This window comes from Myripristis murdjan, chromosome 18, assembly GCF_902150065.1.
Source record: "Myripristis murdjan chromosome 18, fMyrMur1.1, whole genome shotgun sequence".
NCBI classification, from domain to species: domain Eukaryota; kingdom Metazoa; phylum Chordata; class Actinopteri; order Holocentriformes; family Holocentridae; genus Myripristis; species Myripristis murdjan.
In genome coordinates, this window is record NC_043997.1 from 20,084,163 (window position 1) to 20,108,026 (window position 23,864).

The following is a 23,864-nucleotide window of genomic DNA, read 5'->3' on the forward strand; positions in this document are numbered from 1 at the left end:
TTTTATTGATGATGCTGCTGTAACATGTGAATTTCCCAGTTTGGGATCAATAAAGTATACCTATCTATCTATCTATCTATCTATCTATCTATCTATCAAACTGATAGTCAGTGTTATGATGCTTCAGCATGCTAAAGACAATATATTAACTAATTAAGGGTCTGAGTCGAATTATTCACTTTTTATTTGCATGTCACACTCTTAAAAAATGACCTAGATTCATATGTTGTTTTCTCGCCTGTATTTTTATAAATTAAAAAGGTGAGATAGCTGGTACCATTTGGAGATCTTTGACCTCCATGTGGAGGAGCCAAACAAAAACAGTCTCCATGTGAGGATCTTTTAAGTATTGTATTATTGCTAAAAGTACAATAGATTGGCTTTTCAACAGTTGGACTGATCTCTTAGGTTGGAAATCAAGCTGCCTTGTTGAATAGGACCAACAAACACGGCTTTTGTATTAGTTATTAGATGGCCTATTGTATGTTTGGGAAATCAGTTCTCTTAGTTAGATGGTTTAAAGGAGTACTCCAGTGTTTTAGGGAATATAGTCTTTTTCTGACGTACCCAGACTGAGAAAAGATGTTCAATACCACCTCTATGTGTCCAGTGGTTTGGTTCTTATGGCGCGTGTTAGCTTAGCATAATGACTTGAAGTCTATGGGAGTTGTTAGCCCAGCTCTGTCAAAGTGAAAAAATAAACGTTACAACTCATCAACTCATGTCTATCATGTGTATTTCAAATACATATCTTGGGAATAAAACCAATGAGTCATTTTAGGAGAAGTTCATTTGTGGCAGCGGTGTGTGAATCACTGCACTAGGCAGAAGGAAAATTGTCTTCAGCAGTTCTAGTTCCACCATCTAACGTCTCCTGAAACAACTCTTTTAAAAAATAATAATAATTTTAAGACATGTGGTTCAAATACACAACACATTGGGTAAATAAGACAGCTTTGGAGCCACTGTAAGGCTTATTTTTTCAAATGGGCAGAGCAAGGCTAATGACTCCCATAGACTTCAAGTGTTTATGCTAAGCTAACATGAAATGCTATCCTTAGGAATCGAACCACTGGACGTCCAGAGGTGAAAATGGTATCAAACATCTTGTCTCAGTCTGGGTACGTCAGAAAAAGGCTATTAGCCCAAATCGTTGGAGTATTCCTTTAACTATTGATTTACTGTATGCATAGACCTCATTCCCAATGGCTGCCACTTTTTCATACATCTGAAGGCGGGAAAATGTATAAAGCTAATACAGCCCAACCAAACGCATCATACACTGGAAATTAGGCAAATATTTCACAGACTACCCACTGAAGTAACCTGGTTGCTGTTCCTGAGGTACCATCTAATTTGACCTGTTAGGTCTGTTTGAAGTCCTTACTTATACACTGAGTATATGATAGTATAAATAAATACATAAATGCTGATCATGGGGGGAGTTCATTCCCCCACTTTGAGAGAAATTTGAATTCCAAATGGTCACTATGGGAATGAGGACCATTCTTATCTCTCCTGATAGGCTGGTATTCCCTGATGGAAAGTATGCATACATAGATAAAATGAATGAGCCTGGCCATTGAATGTTATCCTTCTGTTTGGATAGTAAACACTGCGCCTGGGTGGGACAGGGAGTGGGAGCCCAACTGTGTGTGCGAGTGTGTGAGTGTTAGGCAATAAAGCCCATCTCTGCTTTTCTAACACCCACCTCAGGATGTACACTCATAATGCATGTATGTACACATCCATATGCTGGAGTGGATGTGTCCACACTTATGTACACCACAAATGGGGGAAAGGGCATCCACACAGACACACACAATAGATGGAGCATAATCAGTGTTTTTTTTTTTTTTTTGTCAGAGTGACAGCATGACAGTGTAGCTGATGATACAGCTTTAAGATTAGACGGTAATGAAACTACCCTCCAGCGACACAGACTTGTAATAAAATCTCTGAACAACGAGGGACAAGGCGGTCACGACTCAACTGTAAGTGTGTCTGAGTGTGTGTGTGTGAGTGTGTGCGTGCATGAATCATCAGGGATCAAAGGTGTGCGTCTAGGTTTGCGAACTCAGATCTTACTCACCTGCCAACTCACCTACATCTTACAAGCCTGTGTGGGAGCAGGTGTGTGTGTGTGTGTGTGTGTGTGAACTGAGGTACATTGAACATTCCATATACGGGCATTGAGCAGGCAGCTTCCCTCCTGAGAGGGCGTTCACAGCTGTCACTCACAGGCTTGTAAAAACCCCAGCTGCACTGAGGTCGGTGAAGTCCCGCCCATATGAGATAATAACTAATGGCACTAGCGGAAGCTGGAAGCAGGTTGCCGTGGATACGATCAAGCGGAGACAAGTCAGGGTGAGCTACTGTAGTTATACAATTAGTGCTGACTATGAGGTGGGTGTCTGTACATGTAAAGAGAAATCGAGAAAGTGAAGGAGCAGGAGGAGGAATGCAATAAGAGGGGAGAGAAGAGAAAGAAAAAGGTGGGTACAGGGAATATGAGTGGAGTTAAGAGACAAAAGAAATAAAGACAGAGAGAAAAAAAGACTGAACACAGTGACACATTCATCAAGAAAAGTGTGTAAGCCTTAAGCAAGGCCACACACACTTTAGTTGCAGAGCTTTGCCCGAGGCTCTCTCATCATATGACCTCAAAGAGTCAGACACAGAGCAGATGTTCTGGCTGACGGAGAGGAGGTGACCTTGACAGTCATTCAGCTTATCGGCTGTCAGCATTTCTTAAACCAGGGGTCAGAATCCAAAACATACTGCGAGAACTAGTGGGTCATTTAAATGAGTCTGAAGCCAAGGGAGACATGAAAGTTCATTTGGGGACTCGGCTGTAGATCCCTGCACCTGACAAACACACTTTCTAAGTAGACAAAGAGAGGCGCCGCTCTTACTCACAGTAGAAAAACAGAATTATCTTATTATAGTCAACATATTAAAACACATGATGTTTCGGCCCATCTGTTCAGCCTATTAAAATAATCATTTTGTGTTTCTGTTTGCTGTCCCCCTTGGACTGCACTTTCTCACAGCCAGCTGAAGTGCTGTTTTTTTTCCTTTGGATTTCATTTCTTGGTTGTAAAATCTATTTTCCGGGAAGTATGTTTTTCATTTTTCCTGCAGACGGTTAAAGAGTAAAACCAACAACAATTTAGCAGAAAAGACAAAACATTTTAATTAAAAAAAAAAAAAAAGGAGAGAGATGATACTAAAAATGTTTATGCCATTTTTTGGTTTATTTTTCAAGGCCAGGAACAGACAGTTAAGACTTCAGTCACATTATACAACATAAAGAACAATATCATAGTAATAAATACATTATACACCAGGTGAGAAGTGACTTACAGGCACTAATAACACAGAAGCAGGCACTAGCTGTTTTTACAGTATCATACAACAGTAGCTGAGGAGCACTTGTTTTATTGTTACTGATATTTTGCTGTTTAGTTTTCTCTATTTCTGGCTGGTTCAGAGCCAGCGGGGTTAAATCAAGCACAGCTCAAGTGGTTCATATAATATTTGAAGCTTCTCTCAAATATATTATTGAACAACTGCTACTGTAATATTTCCTTGTTTTTTGTTTGTTGTTTTTTCTGACCATCTAACTATAGAAACGTAGAAATGACTATGTTTTTGTATCTTTTTATTGCTTAAGGCATTTGTATGAGTTTCAACACTGTCTTTCTTTCACTTATGTTTGCTCTTAAAGCTGTGCATCCTTACCTCCTCCCTCCACTGAGAGCCTGTTTTTCAAGAAAGAAGAGCCATAAAGATGACTGTGGAGTGATCTGCTCATAGCCACTACCTTCACTATGAGGTAACTGAGGACTCTGACCTCTAAAAAACACACTAAGCTGTGACTGATGTCAGGAATGCACTAAGGCCACCTCATTCCCATTGACAGCAACTATTCCCTATAAATCCCTCCCCACCAGTGAGGCAGGAACTCCTTGAACCAATCAGTGTCAAAATGCAACATCCCTCCAAGTTTCACTAAATCTGTATCTGTGATGAAGCAGGTCGGAGCACAGAGTTTCAAAAATTACACCAGTGGTTACTGAAATGCTATGCTGGAGTTAAAAATTTCGACCTTAAATTACAGCACCCTCAGGAGGCCAAACAGTGTAATGTGCCAAATAATGTTTAGTGTCAATTGGACACTATGTAGAAGTAGGAGTGAGGGTTTTTCCATCTGCACCAGCGCTGTGGCCTGTAATTACTGTGCCCTGTTTTGGGTGATTGCAATTTTTTCAAGACCTCCTGAAATAGCATTTTACCCCCTAGGCGTTACGCAGAACAAGGTCAACACTCAAGATTTTCCAAGAAAGGAAGTTCCAGTTTTCCAGGCAGTAAAAGGAATGGGAGCTCGTTTTATGAACACAAAGGAAAGATGCATCTTCCCCTAAAGTTTGATGTGTGGACTCTGTGGACTAACGAATGGACACAGCCTCATCACAACCTCACTGACCTGATGGTGGTGTGCTATAATTAGACATTTGTGGGTGGAGGTGTTGCAGGGCAGCATTACTGAAGAAAATAAATAAATAAAAGAAGCCAGGCTCTGTGGAGAGAGAGTTACCTTACAGTGTCTTCAACCATCGTATTGCTAGACAAAGGCGATGTCACGGCCTCAACCTCAGCAACAGCAAGAAAAACCCTGATATGCAGACTAACGTACAGTCAGCACAGATGCAACAGCACGCTTACCCAGCTGACAGCTCATACAATACGCACAAATGTGCGCACACACACACACACGCGCACACTCTTACTACCAGCCACAAAACAACACAGACAGGCATGAGCAGGTACATTTAAATATGTCGCCTTTGACAAGACGTTTTTGATTAGTTTACAGTATTTACAATGTAGAGTTCCATATACAGCATCAAACAACAGCAGTGTTCCCTTTACTGTGTGTGTGTGTGTGTGTGTGTATGTGTAATAATAGTGTGTAACATTTTACAGGTAGTGTAATGATGAATTTTTCAGTCTGTATGTAGGCGTTCACTGTATTTACTGCAGTCAAGTTCATTCTGTGGGTTTCTGTAGCTTTTTAACTTTATGTCCATTCATACTTGATTTGAATGTGTGTGTATGTGTGTGTGTGTGTGTGTGTGCGCGTGTGTGTGTGTATGTCCTTCAGACCTCCACTGCGGTGTCTGAACCCAGTCCCTGAGCCTGCAGAGCCTCCTCTCTCTTCATCTTCGGTTTCTCTGTCCGTGTGTGCCACACCAGTACCTAGAGACACACACACACACACAGATTTTAGCCACAAAAACTACTTGAAGAAAAATCCAGCCCTTTTCATTGTTCACTTTCTTCCCAATCATCCAATCTGCATCATCTCTGTCTCACAGGTTTTCAAGCTGCACACAGGATGAAAACAACACCTGAAGACCTGATGTGCATTTCACAAATTATGGCTGTGGATTTGAAGGACTCTGTCACTTCTTCTAAACATGTGATCTGATGAATGCTCCTCTCTCCACTGCACACACACATACACACACACACACACACACACCAAGGATGACTGAGAGATGGACACTGCACTTTGCTCTCTATTCCTTACTCAGTTTTGCCCCTCTTACTTTGGAACAGTTGTCAGCTTTGGGCTCCAGTTCGTCCATGGTAACCAATCCCTGAAGGAAGCTGCTTTCCAGGAAGCCCATTGGTGCATCTCCATCGAAACAGGCATCCTGATTATCCAGGACCAACCTGAGGGAGACGGCGAAGCCGGCCATGTCCAATGGGAAGGGGCGACTGGGACGCCAGCCGGTGTGGAAGCGCACCACCTTGAAAGATTAGGTAAGACTTCAGTGTTTGTACTGGTAATACCTGGACTGAGGTGGAGGCCAAGAGGCATCACAAGATAAAACTGAATCATGAGCACTTTTGTGAGCACATGATAATTATGATCATCTGTGCATAATAATGAACAACATGCAAATGGTTTAGTGGGATGATTATTCCATATGATAAGTCATATAGTTTTGTATCTATGAATGATACTGTGGGAATAATGAATCCTATTAATCTGTGCACTTTTGGCCTGTGAAGAAATGTTTATTTATTTATTTATTCTTTATTTCATTCATTCATAAAAGAAAAGAACAATTTAATATAAATACAAATGTTCTCGAATGGAAAACAACACGGGCTCTGGAGAATATTACAGGTTCACAAGATCCATAGTTTCTATCAGGACATGGCAGGGACCCACCTTTCCTCCTTCAACCACAGGCCGCTCATACCTCATCCCTCCAACCAGCCCCACTGGCCACACTGACACTCGCTGGGTGTTTCTCATCTGAAAGGAGGAGAGGAGAGGAGAGGAGAGAATAGAGGAAAAGAGAGGAGAGAATGAAACAGAGGTAGGAAAGATGTGAGGACTATCAACCCATCTGCTATTCTTCACATTAGCTGTTTATTGCTCAGTCACGATTCATTAACTCCTCTCACACTCATACACAAACATGCGCTCCCCCCCCCCGCCCCCGTACACACACACACACACAAACACAAACAGCTTCTTAAAAATAGAGCAGCAGCCTTTGTAGACATCAGTAACAAGAGAAATCAATGCGTGTTGGCGTCCTGCCCCCTGCCGAGCCACATAAAGACACTTGCTTCAGCGCTCCGATCCCCACCTCTTCAAATAGCTGGAGGCTGTATGTGTTGTCGTCATCAGCAAAGTAAACCACTCCCTGCTGGCTGTCTGCTCCTTGCTGAGCCCTTCTGTCCTCGCGGAGCCACCGCAGCCCCTCGTTCCTCTGCTCCGCTCCCCGAGGCTTCAGCCAGCTGGGGTCACCCTGGGGTGGCGAGGGAGACCGTGTTATTTTCCAAGAGCTATTTTTCTCAGCAGGGTTTGCGCATTTAATTGAGCAAAAACAATGAAATGCAAATGCTATAATTTTATGTGTTGCTGCAGTTCCCACAAATCGCCCACAGCGGTAGATAAAGCTCACAGAATACTCAAAATTGCGCTGCACAAAATTGCCAGCAGTTGGTTTAAGTGAGGACGTGATATTTCGTCAGATTTCTTAATAATAAAAAGGGCAAATTTTAATTTTTTTGCACTGTAGCAACACAAAGCATTTTGTCTCCATAGGCCTTCATCAGTGTGAGCCACTTGGTTACAACACACCTACTTCACAGCAGCCATTCTCACATGAAATAGCAGGTAAACCCAGGTGTTACCAATGGCATTAAGTAAGCTTCTAATACTACAAATTAAATGGTAAATGGGAAATTTAAGTACGAATAAGTAAAAGGAAAAACATTTCTCATCATCAATCCAGCATACTAATGAATTAGGTGCGTTTTCTATGTTTTTTGTACAGCTTTAAGGCCCACCTCCTGCAGCTTGCGGTCCTTGGGCGTGGGTGTGTGCAGGTGTGTGTAGCTCAGGCCGCTCTTGGCCAGGAAGTCGGTCACCAGGGGCGTCTTGTGGGGAGAATCCTCCACCAGGATCCAGTGGAGCTGTGGCACATGGAGGAGCGTCTGGGAGAGGCGCGTCAGCTCCGCCTTCTGCACCAGCCTGGGACGGGGACAGACACAACGGGCTGGGGAGTGAGTCTGTGTGCGGGACGGAGACAGACAGACATACAGAGAGCGAGAGAGAGAGACGGGAGAGGGTGGAATCTGCCCTACCTTGCATATGTCGGGGTGATGACAAAGATGGTGGGCAGCGAGGGCTTGGCCGGCTGTTTCTGCGGCTGTTTGGTTGCCTCCGACTTCCTCATCTGTTCCTGAAGGCGGTGCAGCTCCCCCCGCAGCCGGGAGATGGTTCGCTCCTTGGGCAGGTCGTGCTCGGTGCAGTCGCAGCGCTGACCTGCAGAATATTAGAAACACAACAGAGAGAGTATTTAAAATGCAATCGCTGAGAGTTTTCATTCATAACATGCATATTCTGCATCTAATCCCGCATTTCTCTGCATAACTGAGCAGTTATAGGTCAGCAAATTCTGTTTCAGCACAAACGCAGTAAGGCAAAAGTTCAACCCTGCAAAAAATATTTGTTTTGTGGTTTCGGAGTCTTAAATGTCCCATCCTTACACAAAATCCCCACAAAACTTGCCGCCCTAAAGATGGACAAGAGCTCATAAAATCACAAAGAGTAGAACAGAACAGAAATGATTAGCTCCTTGCTTTGAATTGACCTGAACTGAGGAAAATATAACGGCTCCTGTTCCTTTAATAACACAGAATGTAAGAATTTGGGTGTCTGATCTGCTTATTTGTGGACAAAATGGAGATGAGGCAGCAGAAATTCTGTGCAATCAAGACACTTTGTAAGTTCAAGTTCAAGTTGATTTCAAAACCTTAATCGCTGTTAGAGTCTCAAAGGTTATAGAAAACAAAACGACAACCCCTGACCTGAACCCTCATAACAGGCAAGAAAAAACTCAAAAGCCAAGGAGTGAAAAAGGGATGATTACAGAGAGAGGGAAGCCCTCCCAGGAGCACAATGGGACACCAAGGGCCGATTCTTAACTCTAAACAAACACAGCCAAATAGTTTAATGAAAACAAAACAAATTAATTCACATTTTTAAAAAAATTGGTAGAAGTGCAAGTACCAGCTACAGTGTATGTCAGACAGAGTTGGGAATTGTAACCTGCAAAAAAATAAAAACAAGGGGATGTGTTTCCCATAAAATGCATACAAAGGAGGAGAGTTGTTGACAAAGATATGGCAGAGGGCATCTTGGTGAGTACCAGAGGAGATAGTGCGAGTTGTGTGGACATTCCCAGGTAAGATGTGATACAGGAGGAGTGTTTCTCAGTGCACTGTACACCGTGACACTTTGACAGCACACAGGCACAGAGGAGCTGACTGCCTCCCTGCCGACTGACCGGCCTGCACTGCTCTTTGTCTTTGACCCGCTGCTGGCTGGGACGCTGTGTGAGGCTGCGGGCCGGCCACTCACCCAGCTGCATCAGCGCGTACACCAGGCCCATGAGGGACACCATGAAGTACAGCACAAACACCGTCTTCAGCTTCAGCTTCATCCTCGCTGCCATGGCTGGGCACCCTGAGCATGCAAAACACATCAGCAGTCACATTTTGTACTTGGGCTGCAAGGTATGGACAAAAATTCATACCTCCATCTTTAGGCCAAATATCTTGATAACGATATGACTATGGATTCACACGTATTGGAAATTTGGAAAGCAACAGTGAGCGTTCTTCAAAAAACAACATAATAATACCAACTGGATGGAGAAAATGCAGTTACTTCACAAAATATTTTCTGATCAGAACACACCAATCACTGCTAACCCTCAATCAATAAAACTGATATTGTCCATATTGCCAAAATGAGGGGGGAAAAAAACAATCATTCAAGTCTCTCTCTTGCTCTGTTATGTTTAATTTATCATTACTTGAGAACTGCTTCTTAATTTGAGAATTCCCTATTAGTAGTGAAATGTGGCAGTATTGCATATATTGTCAGGCATTTTTTTTTTATCATTTAAGAAAAAATATAAAGTATTGATGTTTACAAAAGTTCACAACAAATGAAAAGCTATGTTTTTCCCTCATTGTGCTGAAAATGAGCCGAACCGTGATTTCCAAACCGAGATATGTACCGAACCGTGATATTAATGTACCTATACACACTCCACTGTTGAGATATTGACATCACACACCGTCACATCTTGATAATGACAGGTCGTTCGGCTGTCTTGCAGCAGGTGGAGGCTTTTCAGCTCACATTTAGACTATTAAATATTAAAATTGTGTCATTTTAGCTGAGCAGCCGGCTCGTCGTCGTGGCGTTGCTAACGGCAGCGCTGCAGCCTGACGACCAGCTGTGACGTAACTATGAGGCGTTAGCTAATGTTAGCCGTGATGCTAACTGTAAACACCGAGGTTCACCGTGTCCTTGTTATTACAATTTCACGACACATCTCAGTTTGACTTGCCCGACAAGTAACTTGGAGGTAAGTCGGTGTCAGCTAACCAGTGTACGCTAGGCTGGTTCGTTAGCTTCACTTGGTCTTTTAACGTGAAGCCGCCCGTCTGTCATGTGTAGGCACTTACCGAAGATACGACACCGCGGACCGAAGACACCTTAGGGTTCAATGAGGAGCTTATGTGGCGATGTCATGTTTTAAAAAATTGTGGACAAAGGCACCTCAGTGCACCACAATGTCCATTCATTCGGCTAGCTAGGGCATATTTTTGCAGCAGGGCACCAACAACTTCCGGTTACAGTGCAGCGCACTAAGGAGACCCCTGAGAACAGCACTACAGAAAGAACAGTTCCGCGTGATGTCCACCAAGGATGCAGTATAGTCTTCCAAGGGTCACTGCCTCTAAATGTGACCCTATTTCTTTCTTTCTTTCTTTTTTTTCCTTTTTTTTTGCTTATAAGGAGGCTTACCTAATATATTCTGTGAAAACATCGGTGGTTATTGGGCTTTTTAGTTCATGAAAAAGAAGATAATTTCATTACAAAGGAGCAAAGGTGTAGAAGTCAAACAACTTTCCTTTATTTGTAACATACAAATAAAACACTGACAAGGCAGAAATGATTTATTTTTCCCTTTCATTGTCGGGTAAGCACAGGACTTTTAACACTCACTCTCAAACATGTTTTTTTTTTCAACATCCTTTAAAAAAAGAAAGTGTTTTACCTGTAAAAGGCCAAAAACAAAATGAAAATGGATCCACAACAGCTTATATATACACAGAGGAAAAAGACCAGAAGAAACACATACAAGGATAGAGGGTGGGTAGAAAATTAAAAGTATCCAACACAATCGGTGAGGCTATTCGACCGCGTTGTACAAAAAAACAAAAACAAAAAAAAAATTAAAGTATGCTATGATGTGAAATTAACTGGTTAAGTAGGCTCATTTCCCAACTTAAGTTTTTGTTTGTTTGTTTGTTTTTATTCACAAAAGCAGTTGCACTCCTAATGAGCCTTCCTCAAACATATCCCACCTTTCTGGACTGAATGCCACATCCAAGCACGGATCTAAGGTCAGTTCGGTTAAAATATTTCACTTCATGCCTCCACAGGAGCGCTGGAGAATCAAACATAAGCTGCCCTAAGTTTATGCTGTCAATCAACTTTTTTTTCTCCAGCTCCTTATTGTGGTAAAATGGTAAAAATTACTAATTGAAAAGTAGCGCTACCTGGGTCCACTTTGCTGTTTGTGTTAAAACTAAGACTTGAGGCTACTCCTTTAAAACCAAAGAATGTAAGTGTTGTTGACTGTACTCTATAGATCCCTACAGAAAAGTAAGGAACCTACAAAGGGGAGAATTCACAAAAGTGAGGATGGCATGACAAAACTGATATCAGATCCAAGCTGAGGGGCAAGTCAATCCAGCCTTCATCCACCTGACAACATGGCTATTAAGTAAAACGGAGGAGGTTTGTTTACATTTGAAGAACCTGAGAGAGAGAGACTCGGTCAGCCGGTTGATATACTGCCACTATGTACAATATCCTCTTTTTTTTGTTGTAACTTATGCAGTAAAAATGAACGATTATACAGATTAGAAGTAAGTCTAGAACTAAAACATACAAGCAAAATGTTGTTTGATTTTTTTTTTGTTTTTGTTTTTCTTTTTTGTTCATTATTGTCGTTATAACAAGCATGAAACACCAACATGTCGTCTCTGAGTGCTAGATAGCTGGACCGTTCCTTCTCTTTGTCTTAACCGCGTTCTGGAAACAACCAAAAACAGCTTCCACTTTCACCGAAACCTTTATTAAATGTCCGTCAGCCGCAAGTGGTCACCCAATTTCACATACCATCAACCACCTGTGTGCAACCTGATGTCACACACAAAAATTATAGAGGTTTTAAAATATATATACACAAAAAAATCATCATAATTTAAAGGTATGCTTGGGGGAATCTTTATACTCACAGTAATGTCAAGCAAAGCGGTAAAGTGGAGAGGTGGTTTGATGGGAAATGAAAGTGGACGGAAACCCATTTTCACATTATGGCAAGTCCCCGCCGCTAATCTTTACTTCCACCAGCCCTCATGTAAAATCTGAATCAAGTGACCACAGTCCTGGAGGGTTTTGAGGTGGTTTCCAGGAGGGGAGGAACTAACCCAGCTGACTAGAACTCCAGACTGTCCAAAAATACCCTGAAGGTTTTGTACACAGAGATGGAAACGACAAGCCCCAAGCGGTTACAGCAGCCTTTCTAGGGTGACTAGTGTACGAGGTATCTAAAATCCTAACTGGAAGTCTGGATTTGGTAACCTAAAAGCATCTTGGGGTCATGTTTGACCCATTAAAAGCCAACGGCCAGAAGATACACACACTAAAAGGTAAAGTACGGAGTCATCAGTATAGCGTGATGAGTCAAGAAAACGCAAGACCAAATCTTACACCGACGACTGTGTGCCAAGATGCTTTGAGGGATGTGAAACCTCTGCATTAACTTCACATTTCATGCAACTCCCCCCCATTTCAAATACTTTTGACCATGCACTGTTCACGGGAGATTTGTGTGAAATATTAAAGTCATGCTGTCAGACGCACATGAGGATTTTAGCTACTGCTTCAAACAGTGTAGCGATAAGAGTCAGGAGAAACATAGCTGCTGTGTAGTCCTGATTTAGATGAGTTTTTTTTTTTTTAATTAAACAAACATTTTTAAACTTGTCATGCAAACTACTGACGGTGGGTGGGGTCAAGGGGTGAGTGCCAAGGAGAAGAGGGGGTTAATCTCAATAAAAAGGACCTTGAATTCTCTGTATCATCCATCCATCCATCCATCCTCCTAGCTTCCTTCCATCCACTAATAGGATTCTGCAACTTAAAATAACTGGGTTAGTAACAGCTGTGCAATGGAGTGGTGAGTTATACCAACCCTTCTCTTGTGTTAAATCAATATGATTTGCTCACAAAATGTGGGAGAGCAAAGGAGGCCAGCTAAAGGTAGTGTTGGGGTTAGTTTGCCATCAGTACCTTTTGGAAAGGAAGGAGGAAGAATGCCATTTTGCAAAAGGTGACTAGAGGTGAAGGCAAAATAAATGAACTTCTTGTCACCAGCGCCTATAGGGCCTGGAGGGTGGATGGAGGAAAGAAGAAGAACAGAGCAAGGGGCAAGAAGGATGCGAGTTTACATAATCGAAACGTGGGAAATGCAGTATCAATAGGGGAGTCAGCCACTGAGTCTACTGGCACGGAGGAGGGAAAAGACGAAGGGAAGAAAGAGTGAAAAAGGCAGAGGGAAGGATGCACTTTCACAATTATGGCAGGATCGCATTCCCACAAAATGGAACTCTTATCTCAGTTTATGATGTGTGTCTCTGGTAAGGACATATGGGGAGGATTTATGCAAGTTGAGCAGCTGAATGAGAATAAACACCACACTGGTACGCTGTCCATATGGGAGGGAGAAACTGGGATTATTCCCGTGGCAGGGCGCAGATTTACAGCAAAGGGTGATGATGAGAAAGAGAGGGAAAACAACATGGAGAGAGAAGAAGAATGTGATCTTAGTCATCCTGCTTGCTTAATTCAAAGATTAAAAACCAAAGCAGGGGAGAGGTCTAAGTGTAATTTTCACCTGAGGGATGGGAACAGAGAAGACGGGAAGTCCTTAGAGTTAACTGTAGCCATGTAAAAGCAGTAGGACAGGCCAGTGTGGGTCAGAACAGTACAGTCAATGCTGGCTGCAGTACTGTCGTTACACAAACACCTTGTGTATAACTTGCAGTGTAGCAGGTAATGTAGTACAGTACGCTACAGTGCAGCAAGGCATCTTAAACCTTTTCAGGGGACCCAAGCCTCCTGCTGGAACCCGGGGCTGCTGAAACAAGGTAGCACACCTAGTGCGAGGTCCCAAAACAATCAGGCCCACGAGCCATACTGGGTCCTACGCCATAGTTTAAGAAACAGTGCATGATGATTCAATACAGTGTGGTACAGCAGGAGATGAGAGCGGGGTGGGTTGAGTTAGAAAGTAGCAGGAGGGGCAGTGGGTGAGGGGGAAACTTATAAGAGCTGTTACTGGGATGGGAGGACGGGATAGGGTGACTTGGACATCAGACCAGGAAGTAGGAAAAGAGGCGATGTGTGAAAGCTCACACTGCATACTACCTACTAAATGTAGCAGGAATACACAAAAAACCCTATCAACACATAAATCTCAATCCGTAATGCGACATCGACTTCTGTAGCCGAGGATGGTGAGTTCCACCATTCGGTTCATTTTTAACGGCACTCTTAACTTCAAAAACGTTCTGAGCAGGTAAACTCAAAATGCCTGCGAAATAGAAGGCAGCACGAGCTTTCACACACAGCCATGAAAGTTGCTGGTTTTCAACCAAATCGGCGGGGATGGTTGTGGCCGATCAGTGGCAGCAGCCCCCACAGTGCCCGCCCCCGTGGGTGTGTCCCGCCGAGGCCTCGCCGTGTTTGGTCCGCCGGCTGAGGATCTCGTAGGAACAGTCGTCGCCGCAGCAACCAGACATGCTGGGCGAGGTGTCGTCAATCTCAAACCTGGAGGCGTGGAGAAGAGAGGAGTTGTGTCAAAACAATGTTGGAGGAGGACGGAAGTGCTAAATGGAGAGGGTTTTTTTTTTTTTTTTGGCACAAACATAACCTGCTGTGGATTCCTCAAGTCTGCCCACAAAGCTGGCTGTCCTTGATAACCTTTGTTCTCTCTGCATTCATCAGTCTGACATTTTTTTCTGATTGTTGTGACAGCTAATACAAATAACAAAGCCATGTGGATACTCAGTGACTACTACAAGTTCAAATATTGACCGAACTCTGCTTGCATATATTGACTTAAGTTCCCTGCAGATCAGGCAAAAAAAATATTACAACTCGGTCACTTTTCCTTTTAATGTTAGATTTTCCATCTCTCCATATTTAAAAAAACGCAGATGTGCTCACTGTAAAGCTTCTCTGAAGAACTGGTAAGCGCCATGGTTGTGTTTGAATACCGTCAACATCACTTTCTTCATCTGTGTACTGGAGAAAAAGAGAGCAGGAATGAGAATATGACTGTCAGGGATGTGACAGGCAGCTTTCACCTGTTGTTAGCTCACACTCAAGCCAAACAGCATCTGAATTGCAAATGTAATCAGACAGCCATACTAGTACAAGTGTTTTTTTTTACCTATTAGCAATGAGCTGGAGAATCTGGATGAGGAACTTGCCCAGTCCTTTCCTCCGCACTCTGCTCTCTAACTGCACCTCATAACTGCAGATTTAAGACAACAGGTTAGACCAGTGTGAGGCTGAAATGACCGATTTATACAGGTGGCACACATTTCTCCAGAGCTGACTTAACTAGTTCATGAAGTCTTGTTGCGGAGAAAATGGTGGAAAAGGCTCAGTATTGAATGAAGTATGCAAGGGAAATCCTACTTTACACCAGCTGTTGCCACAAAGAGATGCTGCTGTGCAAGAGTAACAATCATTTAAAATCCACACAAACAAGGGGCTTTGGTGTCTTACCAATAAAGTACCTCCTCCCCACACTCCACATCAAATCGAAAGTGGGAGAAGGCGACGGGGGCGGAGTCCGCGTCGCGGGCCAGCAGGTACCATGCCCTCTCATCCTTCATCTCCTCTCTCTTTTCTCTCTCCTTCCATCCCCACTCGCTCTGCTCGTACCTGTGGCACAGCAGACGGAAAATGGGTCAGATCCAAAGTGACCTGAGGTGCTCACCAAAGACGGTCTTTTGATCAGAACAAATAGTTTTTGTTGGAATTTAAGGCAACTAATGAACTTGCTTGTCACTTCTCCCAAGTGGTAAACAATGCTCGGGGGGAGTGGGGCTGGTTAAATAGGTAGTGAAGCCTACCTTTCCCAGCCACATTTGGTCACAGTGTACAGAAGAAACTACAGAGAATGAGCTGTTTATTTTACAGGGGCTTTTTAATGCCCTAGTAATCCTATTTCCAAGTGCAATTTCACATCTTTTATGGGATGTTTTGCCTGGAGCCACTGTTGATTTCAGACCCTGCCTCCTGCCATCCTTTTTGCCCTCCCTCCTCCATCCCTGTACAATTCTGTCCCCGTCATTTTTCAACCTCTTCCTCTGCTCCCCTTCATTCCCCGCAGGCTCGTGACTCTGTGCAGTCTAATTCATACTAAGACACAAAGCGCTTCAGCTGGGGGGAAAATAATGTCTGCCACCTCTCACTGGGTAGCAACCGATGTCACTTTTGTTAGTCTGCTGCACACAAACAATTTGCCACTCGTCCTCCCAGTGAATATAATGCCCATTGTTTGCGGTGATCGCCCACTTCACACCTACGATTCATATCTATTCCAGCACACTCAGCTGTGTGAACGATGGGTCACCACATTTTTGAACTACACCTTTAACTACCAGAATAGAGCAAAAGTCTTACAGTGTCTGCATGTTGGATCTGGTGAGTTCGTAGGCCCACTCCACAGACAGGGGGTTGAGGGTGGACACTCTCTTACACTCTATCTGCAGGTTCAACCTGGACAAGAGGACGAGGCATCAAGGTCAGTAACATTCAACATGCATTAGTGTGTTTGTGTCTATATCCAAGAGTGAGAGAAAGAACCACAGAGAAAAACAGCAGCTGTACAGTTTTTGGACTCATACTTCCATCCATGTAGAGGAAAAAAAAGGCAACAAGTATGCATTTCATAAAACACAAAGCAAGTCTGTTGTAGGCCTTAAATAACAATACGTACCCATTTCTGTCGTACTTTTTAAAGGCTGGGAAGGCAGCCAGTGGGTCATCAAGCTGTGAGAAGAAAGGATAAAATTAGCTTAATAGACTTTCAAACACAACACATGAAAACCCGTCCCCCATATGGGGCCCATGCAAAGAGACTGCCAGTTACTGTGCAACTCTAAGTGATAATAAGGGCCCATAAAGTCAGCTTTTTCTGAGCCCTGGGAACGCGTATAACGGCTTGGCTGCTTACCTCAAGTCTATTCAAATTAACAATAGCTCCTTTTCCACAGCAGGGCCAAGGGGAACTTGCCTCTCTCAGATGTTTCGAAAACAGGACTCAATGCGCTATTTGTGTATTTGAAACAATAGCACAAGTCATGACTCATCTCTGCTGGCAACAAGATAAACAAAAATAATAACAGAAATGTTGCTTTGGGAGAATGGTTTGCATTCCTGCACTGTTGGCAAGTTGACAGTGGAAAGAAGCAGGAGGAGGACAGAGAGAGAGGACAGCACACAGCGCAGGTCAACCCACGATGTTTTACAAGTGCTTGACACTCGTCCCATTCTCCAGAACCGCCGAGCGCCCCATTCTGGGACAAGGACAGTGACACTGGAAATGAGGCCAGGTTAGTCTGGTTCAGGGCCAGATGCAGAAGCCAGTTTTGCTTCCAGCTCAGTACAGGTGTGACCAAACAAGACGGTGCTTTTTGTCTCTCCAAGACCGAGTAGCTTTTCTCTGGGCTTTCACAAATCTTCACATCTCAACCATCTGAGCCTTTCCCGAGCTGGGGTTTGTTCTAGTATTCAATAATGATCATCCTTTAAATTATGCATAAATACACATATGGTGCTGTCTTTGCCTTTTCCTGTTACGTAAACGTTAATTATAGGGAGAACAAGCTGCGATCACAGTTTCTGCTGTCATTAGAAGAGGTGATAACTGTAACTTAACAGGAGATAAAAATCCAGGCTTACTACAGAGGCTCCGTCTACTCAACCCGCATCCTGTGGAACGCCTGCAACGGCACCAAACAAAGGCCAAGTGCTGCACGCTTTTATGCGAGGCACTTTACAGTACCAGCAGTACATTCATTTTTTAACAAGGGTAGCTCCATTCGAACGCCATTATCAACTGACTAACACAATAGCTGCAGTAGCTTTGCAGTTGGCAAGCAGTTCACATACTCAACATCTCGAACCACTTTCTTGGGCAAGGATGCTGGGTCAGCGGATCACCTGAAATAGCTGCAATCAGGTGCCTTGCTCAAGGGATACCTCAATAAAGATGAAAAGGACACGGTCAGTGCAGGGGAGAAGTGTCAGTCCCCATGTCAGGCCCTCTAACCAAGTTATATCACCTAGTTAGTCATGGGCAGTCTTATAAGCCTAAAATACTCACAGGTGTAACAATAAAAAAGTATTCAAAACACAGTATTTGTACATTAAAAATATTAATTTCTTTCCACCCTTTAAATTTTCTCACTACTGTCTCCTCAAAATCCTCTCAAAACCTCTTCAAGTGTTTTGGTTCTACATGCTGGGTTGAGAACCGCTGCTCTAGTCTCATTGGTTAGTTGTAATCGGTGCTCTCACCTTATTGGCTGCGTCCACCTTGGCACAGACGGCGTCCATCGCTGCCCTCTCCTCCAGGCGCCGGGCCTTCTTCTCCTTCGCTCTGTTGGACTTCCTCTGGACACAGGAGATGAGGGAATCAAAGGAGGGAGAGGGAGAAGATTGGAAGAAAAGGGGGGGAAGATGAATAGGTTGAGATGGGAGAAGAGATGGGGAAAAGAGACGTGGGAGAGAGAAGGATAGAAATAGAGAAGTTACATGAAATAGAAGGAAAAAAGATGTGGGAGGCAGAGGATATAGGAGGGTGGTAGATAAAGAGACAGAAGATGGGCAATAAATGAGAAAGTAAGATATGTGGAGATGGGTAGGTGTAAGTGATGTGTCAAATCATTTATTACTCTCGGTTGCCATTGTGATTCTCCAGCGCGAGTGCACTGGAAAGGAGGACACCACCCACCACTCGGCAGACAGGCCAACATTTACTGACACGCTATGATGCTGAGATTAAGGGGGGGAATTTATCTGCTCCATAGAACTTAAAATAGAACAAACAAGTTCTGCGATTAGCTGCTGTTTGTGTGGATTTACGTAAGATACCCCCAGGTCAGCACCTTGTAATGCTCAACAAAACCTGGCAACCAGCCAGACTGAACAGTAAGAGTCCCTTCATTTAACTGCCTGAGATTTTTCTTTTTTTTTTTGCTGTGGCTTGATCAATCAGTTTCTCATCTATGCCATATTGACATGTATTTAGACTGAGTGTTTTTATTGAGATATATAGTGTTGGTTAGAAAAAGTTAATGTTGAATAGATGAATCCTTGATGGTGGGTTTACCAGCTAAGCTGCTTAACATCAGATGTTAAGAATAGATACCATGTCACTCTTCATTGTGTCTTCAATGGAATCAATTTTAGAAACTCCCACAAGGTCTAGTAATGGATTTCCGTGTTTTGGTTTGGTGGTTTGGGAACATTACACGGCATTAGGGGAGCTGACTTTCCAGTTATCCGTCCCGCTCTGCACTGAATTAAAAAACAAACAAACAAACAAACAAAAAAAAATGGTCGCTTTTCTCAGTTTAACATATAATTATTCGACCAGGTCTTGCACAGACAGCCCGTTATGATAAAACTTGGCCACAAAGATCAAAGAATCTGAACCAGGCTGGGTCCACAGACACAGATCCAGGTTTCAGCCAGGTTACCACTGTGCATTTGGCCAGCGCTCAAGAGGGTTTTATCCATTTGCCAGATATTCAGCTTTTGTTTTAAGTGCAGTTTGTAGGGGTTTTTAGGGGAGTGGGGATGTCTGCCTCTTTTTAATACCACTAAACGACCATTTTAAAGCTAAATGTGGCAGGTAACACCTACTTTTTAAACCCTGGTTAAATTTAATCAGGGCTCATCAACACCTCTGTTTCACTGCCTATATAAATAAAGAACACCAGTTCAAATGCATTACCCCCCCCCCCCCCCCCACACACACACATACATATACAGACACACACATATATATACATATATATATGAAGACACAGAATAACATCCTGCCCATTAAATAGATTGCATATAAATATAAAACAAAATTTAGTTTGAAGCCATCCAATGAACTTAGCAGCTTAAAATCACAAATAAATAGTATAAATAAAACTGAACTACAAAAACAGCAACAGTAAGGTGCATGACGGGTTCATTAGTCCTTTACGAGTCCAGTTTGTCCAACCTAATTAAGTTAAAATGTCAGCATCGGCCCTCAGAGCCCAGCAGCTTATCCACAGCTCTTAATAATAATAATACTATCAGGAGAACAATAGCAAGTAGAAGGAGATAAATCTGCCTGAAACATTCCCATCAGTCTCTTTCACGTGCAAAGGTGAGGAAAGCAATTTGCATAAGGAGGAAACGTTTTAATTAAGTTGTGCTTTGATCTCTGATGCGTTCCATGTTGCTCTCGGTGTGGGATTTTATTATTGGAAAAATTCTTTGATACTGATACCCTAATTAGGCCCGGTCTTGGCTCAATATCCACTGCTGTATCAGCATTGATGCATCTGTAATTTAGACAAATTACACTACGGGTGCATCTTCTACTTGTAAAGGAGAGGAAACACAAAGGCAGTATTTGGCACAAAGTAGCATGTCTCTATCAAGAAAAGTGCATTACCACAAATACTTTGATAAATGACAGCTGTAACTTATCTGACCATCAAAAAATGGCTCGGTTCGTTGTGTCTTGAGTTCCATTTTAAACTCTACCAGTGAAATAAACACAACAGTGTGCGCCAATGCCAGTAATGATGTTGCATTATCTATTGATATGAATGATTCATCAGTTCACATCTTCCCACAGCATTTTATGGGAACTATGCATGCAACCTCAGGTCTCTGCACATATTGCAACAGGGTAAAGCAAGTTTGCAGTGGCATGATTACAGCCTGTGCACAGACTGTTTCATGCAGCAGCGGGCAAACAATTGGGAATTAGGTAAATGCCTCCTTTGGGTTGAGACAAGACCAGAAAATGTAACAATTAGGGGAAGGAATGCATTCAAATGCCAATGGCTGAGAGCATTAACCCTGTACCAAGCACAGGCAGACTACACACACTGAGCTGGGTCTCAGGCAGCACGTGGATTGGTTTATCTGGAGTAAAAGTGAAGGATAAACTCAAGTCTGCTTACAGAAAGTAGCTAAAGCACTATTAGTTATGGAAACTAATAGCTTTGCGAAATAAGGCCTGGTTAATTGTGATAGAGCCCTACCTAAAATGAGCAGCACAGCAGGGTAAATAGAAAAGAAAGTAAAAGGGAGGCTGGTGGGGAAACGTACACACACCTTGCTGCTGAGAGTGATTAGCATACATAGCTAGCAAAGCGCCGTCATAAAAAATGGATTCCTAAGTGGCTAACTCAGCTAGCAAGCTAACAATGTCACAACACACACATACACACACACGGAGTAAACTTATCAGCCGTGCACAGCGACAAGGGCAGCGGTGCTGGCGATGGAAACACAGCGGAATGCGGTAATAACGCTGGAAGGGCTGTGAAAGCCGGGGGACACCGAGCCAGCTAGCGGCTAGCACGGCCAGATCTGCCCCGGTGCCAGCCCCTCCGCATCCATCCACCATGGTCTCTCCTTCCTTCCTTCCTTCCCCCCCTCTCCCTCTCTCTCTCCCTTTCTTTCTTTCTTTCTCTCCCTCTCTTTCTCTCTCACACACACACACACACACACCATCATGCAATTACGTCCCCAAAACATTCACCTTTCGCCAAATTCCCTCGGACAGACACGTAAAGGCAAAAACACACGCGTAAAAACTCACCCCCATGTCGCCGTGTCTTATCGATCACCTTGGAAAAATACACCTCTATTGTCCCTATGGTTACTGTTGAATTATTAGTATCGTGACGAGAGAGAGAAGGGGGCCAGATTATGACAATGATAGTGCGCTAACAAGGCTAGCTGGCTAGCGCGGACCGATGGAGAGGAGAGTGCCGCGGATTAGGCGAAATTAGATTACAGCATCAATGAAAAATGGAGCTATTTTATTTCTCTTTTAACCGGATTGGCGCCAAGAGTACGAGGCTGAATTTATTACAGGTCGCTTGCCCTTTCTGTTTCTTCCCCCCTCTCTCTCTCTTTTCTCTGTCGCGTCCAACTATGCCGCCTTCACGTGCTCCTCGTAAGGCTCCAACTTCCGACACTCAGAGTCTTGTCGGTGCATTCAAGTGCATTAGTCCGGTAACATTAACAAATAGGCCGCATGTGAAAGTAATATTTGTTTGTTAAGATAAAGTGACACAGTTTTGTGCAGGAACACGATGAACAGGTTAAGATGCCCGTGAGGTGTACTGATATTAGAATTCATGTAAGACATTATAATAATAATTAAAAAAGAGTGAAATAATATGGGAAATACAACAGCTAATCAGTAACCCAAACCTTCACAACAAATCGCAGCCAGTAAAATATGCTAATAATAATAATAATGATAATAATATGTATGACTACCATCAGTTGTTGACTGAGCAAGTGCAGCCCTGTCACCCATTCATGATGCCTCAATACATTTACAGTAATCCTTAATCATGGCATTACCAGTGTCATGCTTATGTTTTAACCTAAATACAGTTCCTTAAACCGGAGATATATGTGCTTTTAACTACCGCTCGGCCACGTCTCTAAGCGTGTCTCGGTGCACTCAGGGTTTGACTTCGATTTTTCCCATAACACTTGAACGCAGCACTGCTTTAGCGCGAATACGGTTTCCTTGTTTGGGAAATGACGCCAGGCCGGCAGAAGCTGCAGAGGGTCAAGACCCAGAGCACAAGGCAGCTCCATCCCAGCAGCTGGCTTCACCTCTCCAGCTATCAGAGTACTGACAGAGAGCTGTGTGATCCAGTAAACCACTGAGTGTGCTGCTGTGATGTTTTCTCTGTGTAACATCCTTTGTAAATTGTTTTACACAGCCTGGCTTATCATGCCATGGTCCCACTTGCCCGTGCTGCAACATACAACAGAGGTCAGCTGTAATAGTCTATTTTGGGTTTATTATTTCAGTCCATTATGTCAACCGACAACAATTGCCGAGGGAGTTGGGAGTAACATATTACATGTGATGCAATTATAATAATCTGATTACAACGAACTCTGTGCTGAAAATCCCCTCTGCTCCTCCTTGGTATTAGACCTACATTTGGTTCAGTCTGTTCTAATAATGAGGGTCCAGCAGCAGCACTGAAATTTTGGTAAATAAATTCAGCTCTGTGTGCTGATGAAATGACGGTGCAAGACTTTCTACACTGGGTTTGAAATCAACTGAGATTGTCTAGATATAGGAGTAGCTGTTTTAATGAAATTAGGTGAAAGATATGAGCAGATTACAATGACTTGAAACAAAAGGGGGTGCACAATTTTACATGGTGACATTAATCCATGTATGATCAATGTACACATTTTGGAATAATTACCTACATTACTGGTATTGCAACATGCCTGCAATGTAATTTCTATCTGATGCACCGGTCTCATTAAATCTCTGCAGCTGATACTTTTTGATTGAAATGCTCAAATTGTGTGCACCAGTCACTTTGTACCAAACCCACACCGTGGACTCTTTTAATGTTGTAATATTTTAGCTGTTGCATCAGTACACTTATACTTAATGTCTTGTTTTGTATTTTCCTTGCTGATCTTCTGATCCCAAAAAGTTTTTCATGTCACTATGAAATTGTTGAACTAAACTGAAGTTAATGTAGACAGTGACGGTAATAACAGAATCCCACCAGTCTTTCAACTGATATTGATTGCATGTGAATAAACTGGCAGCTTGGGCTCAAAGTCATTTAAAAGTAAATGTATGCACCATATGTTACCAATTCAATATTAGTTATGGAACTCAATACAATTTCAAAGAGGAGCCAGTAATTTGAAATGGATTACAGTTTGAATTAACATCCTAAAATATCTCCTCTTGCTCAAATCAGCAGGTGGTAAAGTGAGGTTAAATTTTATTATTATTTAACTGATTACTGTGCAGAATGAAAGACAGAATTGAGACCATGATTCCAGTCTCTTTACTGAAGTGTGACAACATTAT

The 23,864-nt window shown here is 42.9% G+C and overlaps 2 protein-coding genes across 5 annotated transcripts; both read right to left on the bottom strand.

Annotated features, from left to right (window-relative positions):
• Positions 1-3,233: 3,233 nt before the first annotated feature.
• Positions 3,234-10,270, bottom strand: b3gat3 (beta-1,3-glucuronyltransferase 3 (glucuronosyltransferase I)). Of its 2 annotated transcripts, none has more exons than XM_030076572.1 (8): positions 10,075-10,270; positions 8,957-9,061; positions 7,678-7,858; positions 7,381-7,564; positions 6,675-6,836; positions 6,248-6,334; positions 5,616-5,819; positions 3,234-5,262 (listed from the first exon to the last, which is right to left on the bottom strand). In XM_030076572.1, exons 2-8 carry the CDS (start codon positions 9,048-9,050, stop codon positions 5,164-5,166), a joined length of 1,011 nt encoding a protein of 336 aa, XP_029932432.1. In that variant the 5' UTR covers positions 9,051-9,061; positions 10,075-10,270; the 3' UTR covers positions 3,234-5,163. The 2 variants fall into 2 exon arrangements, with proteins under 2 accessions (XP_029932432.1, XP_029932433.1); XM_030076573.1 differs by lacking the exon at positions 10,075-10,270 and adding an exon at positions 9,681-9,798.
• Positions 10,271-10,504: 234 nt separating this feature from the next.
• On the bottom strand, positions 10,505-21,946 carry naa40 (N-alpha-acetyltransferase 40, NatD catalytic subunit). Of its 3 annotated transcripts, none has more exons than XM_030075659.1 (8): positions 21,588-21,946; positions 18,284-18,379; positions 16,701-16,753; positions 16,385-16,480; positions 15,482-15,640; positions 15,141-15,224; positions 14,915-14,992; positions 10,505-14,515 (listed from the first exon to the last, which is right to left on the bottom strand). In XM_030075659.1, exons 1-8 carry the CDS (start codon positions 21,591-21,593, stop codon positions 14,368-14,370), a joined length of 720 nt encoding a protein of 239 aa, XP_029931519.1. In that variant the 5' UTR covers positions 21,594-21,946; the 3' UTR covers positions 10,505-14,367. The 3 variants fall into 3 exon arrangements, with proteins under 3 accessions (XP_029931519.1, XP_029931518.1, XP_029931520.1); XM_030075658.1 differs by lacking the exon at positions 21,588-21,946 and adding an exon at positions 21,210-21,395; XM_030075660.1 differs by lacking the exon at positions 21,588-21,946 and adding an exon at positions 21,218-21,236.
• Positions 21,947-23,864: the final 1,918 nt, after the last annotated feature.

Bases quoted from the DNA above. Each gene is read 5' to 3' on its own strand.
- naa40 (XM_030075658.1), bottom strand. From the start codon at position 21,392: ATGGTGGATGGATGCGGAGGGGCTGGCACCGGGGCAGATCTGGCCGTG. The intron at 15,225-15,481 runs GTAAGACACCAA...TTAAATCTGCAG, and splicing joins GGGGAGGAGGTACTTTATTG to TTATGAGGTGCAGTTAGAGA. The intron at 14,993-15,140 runs GTAAAAAAAAAC...CTTTTTCTCCAG, and splicing joins CTCCAGCTCATTGCTAATAG to TACACAGATGAAGAAAGTGA.
- b3gat3 (XM_030076572.1), bottom strand. From the start codon at position 9,050: ATGGCAGCGAGGATGAAGCTGAAGCTGAAGACGGTGTTTGTGCTGTAC. The intron at 7,859-8,956 runs GTGAGTGGCCGG...AATATTCTGCAG, and splicing joins GTACGCGCTGATGCAGCTGG to GTCAGCGCTGCGACTGCACC. The intron at 7,565-7,677 runs GTAGGGCAGATT...TCCCCGTCCCAG, and splicing joins ATCACCCCGACATATGCAAG to GCTGGTGCAGAAGGCGGAGC.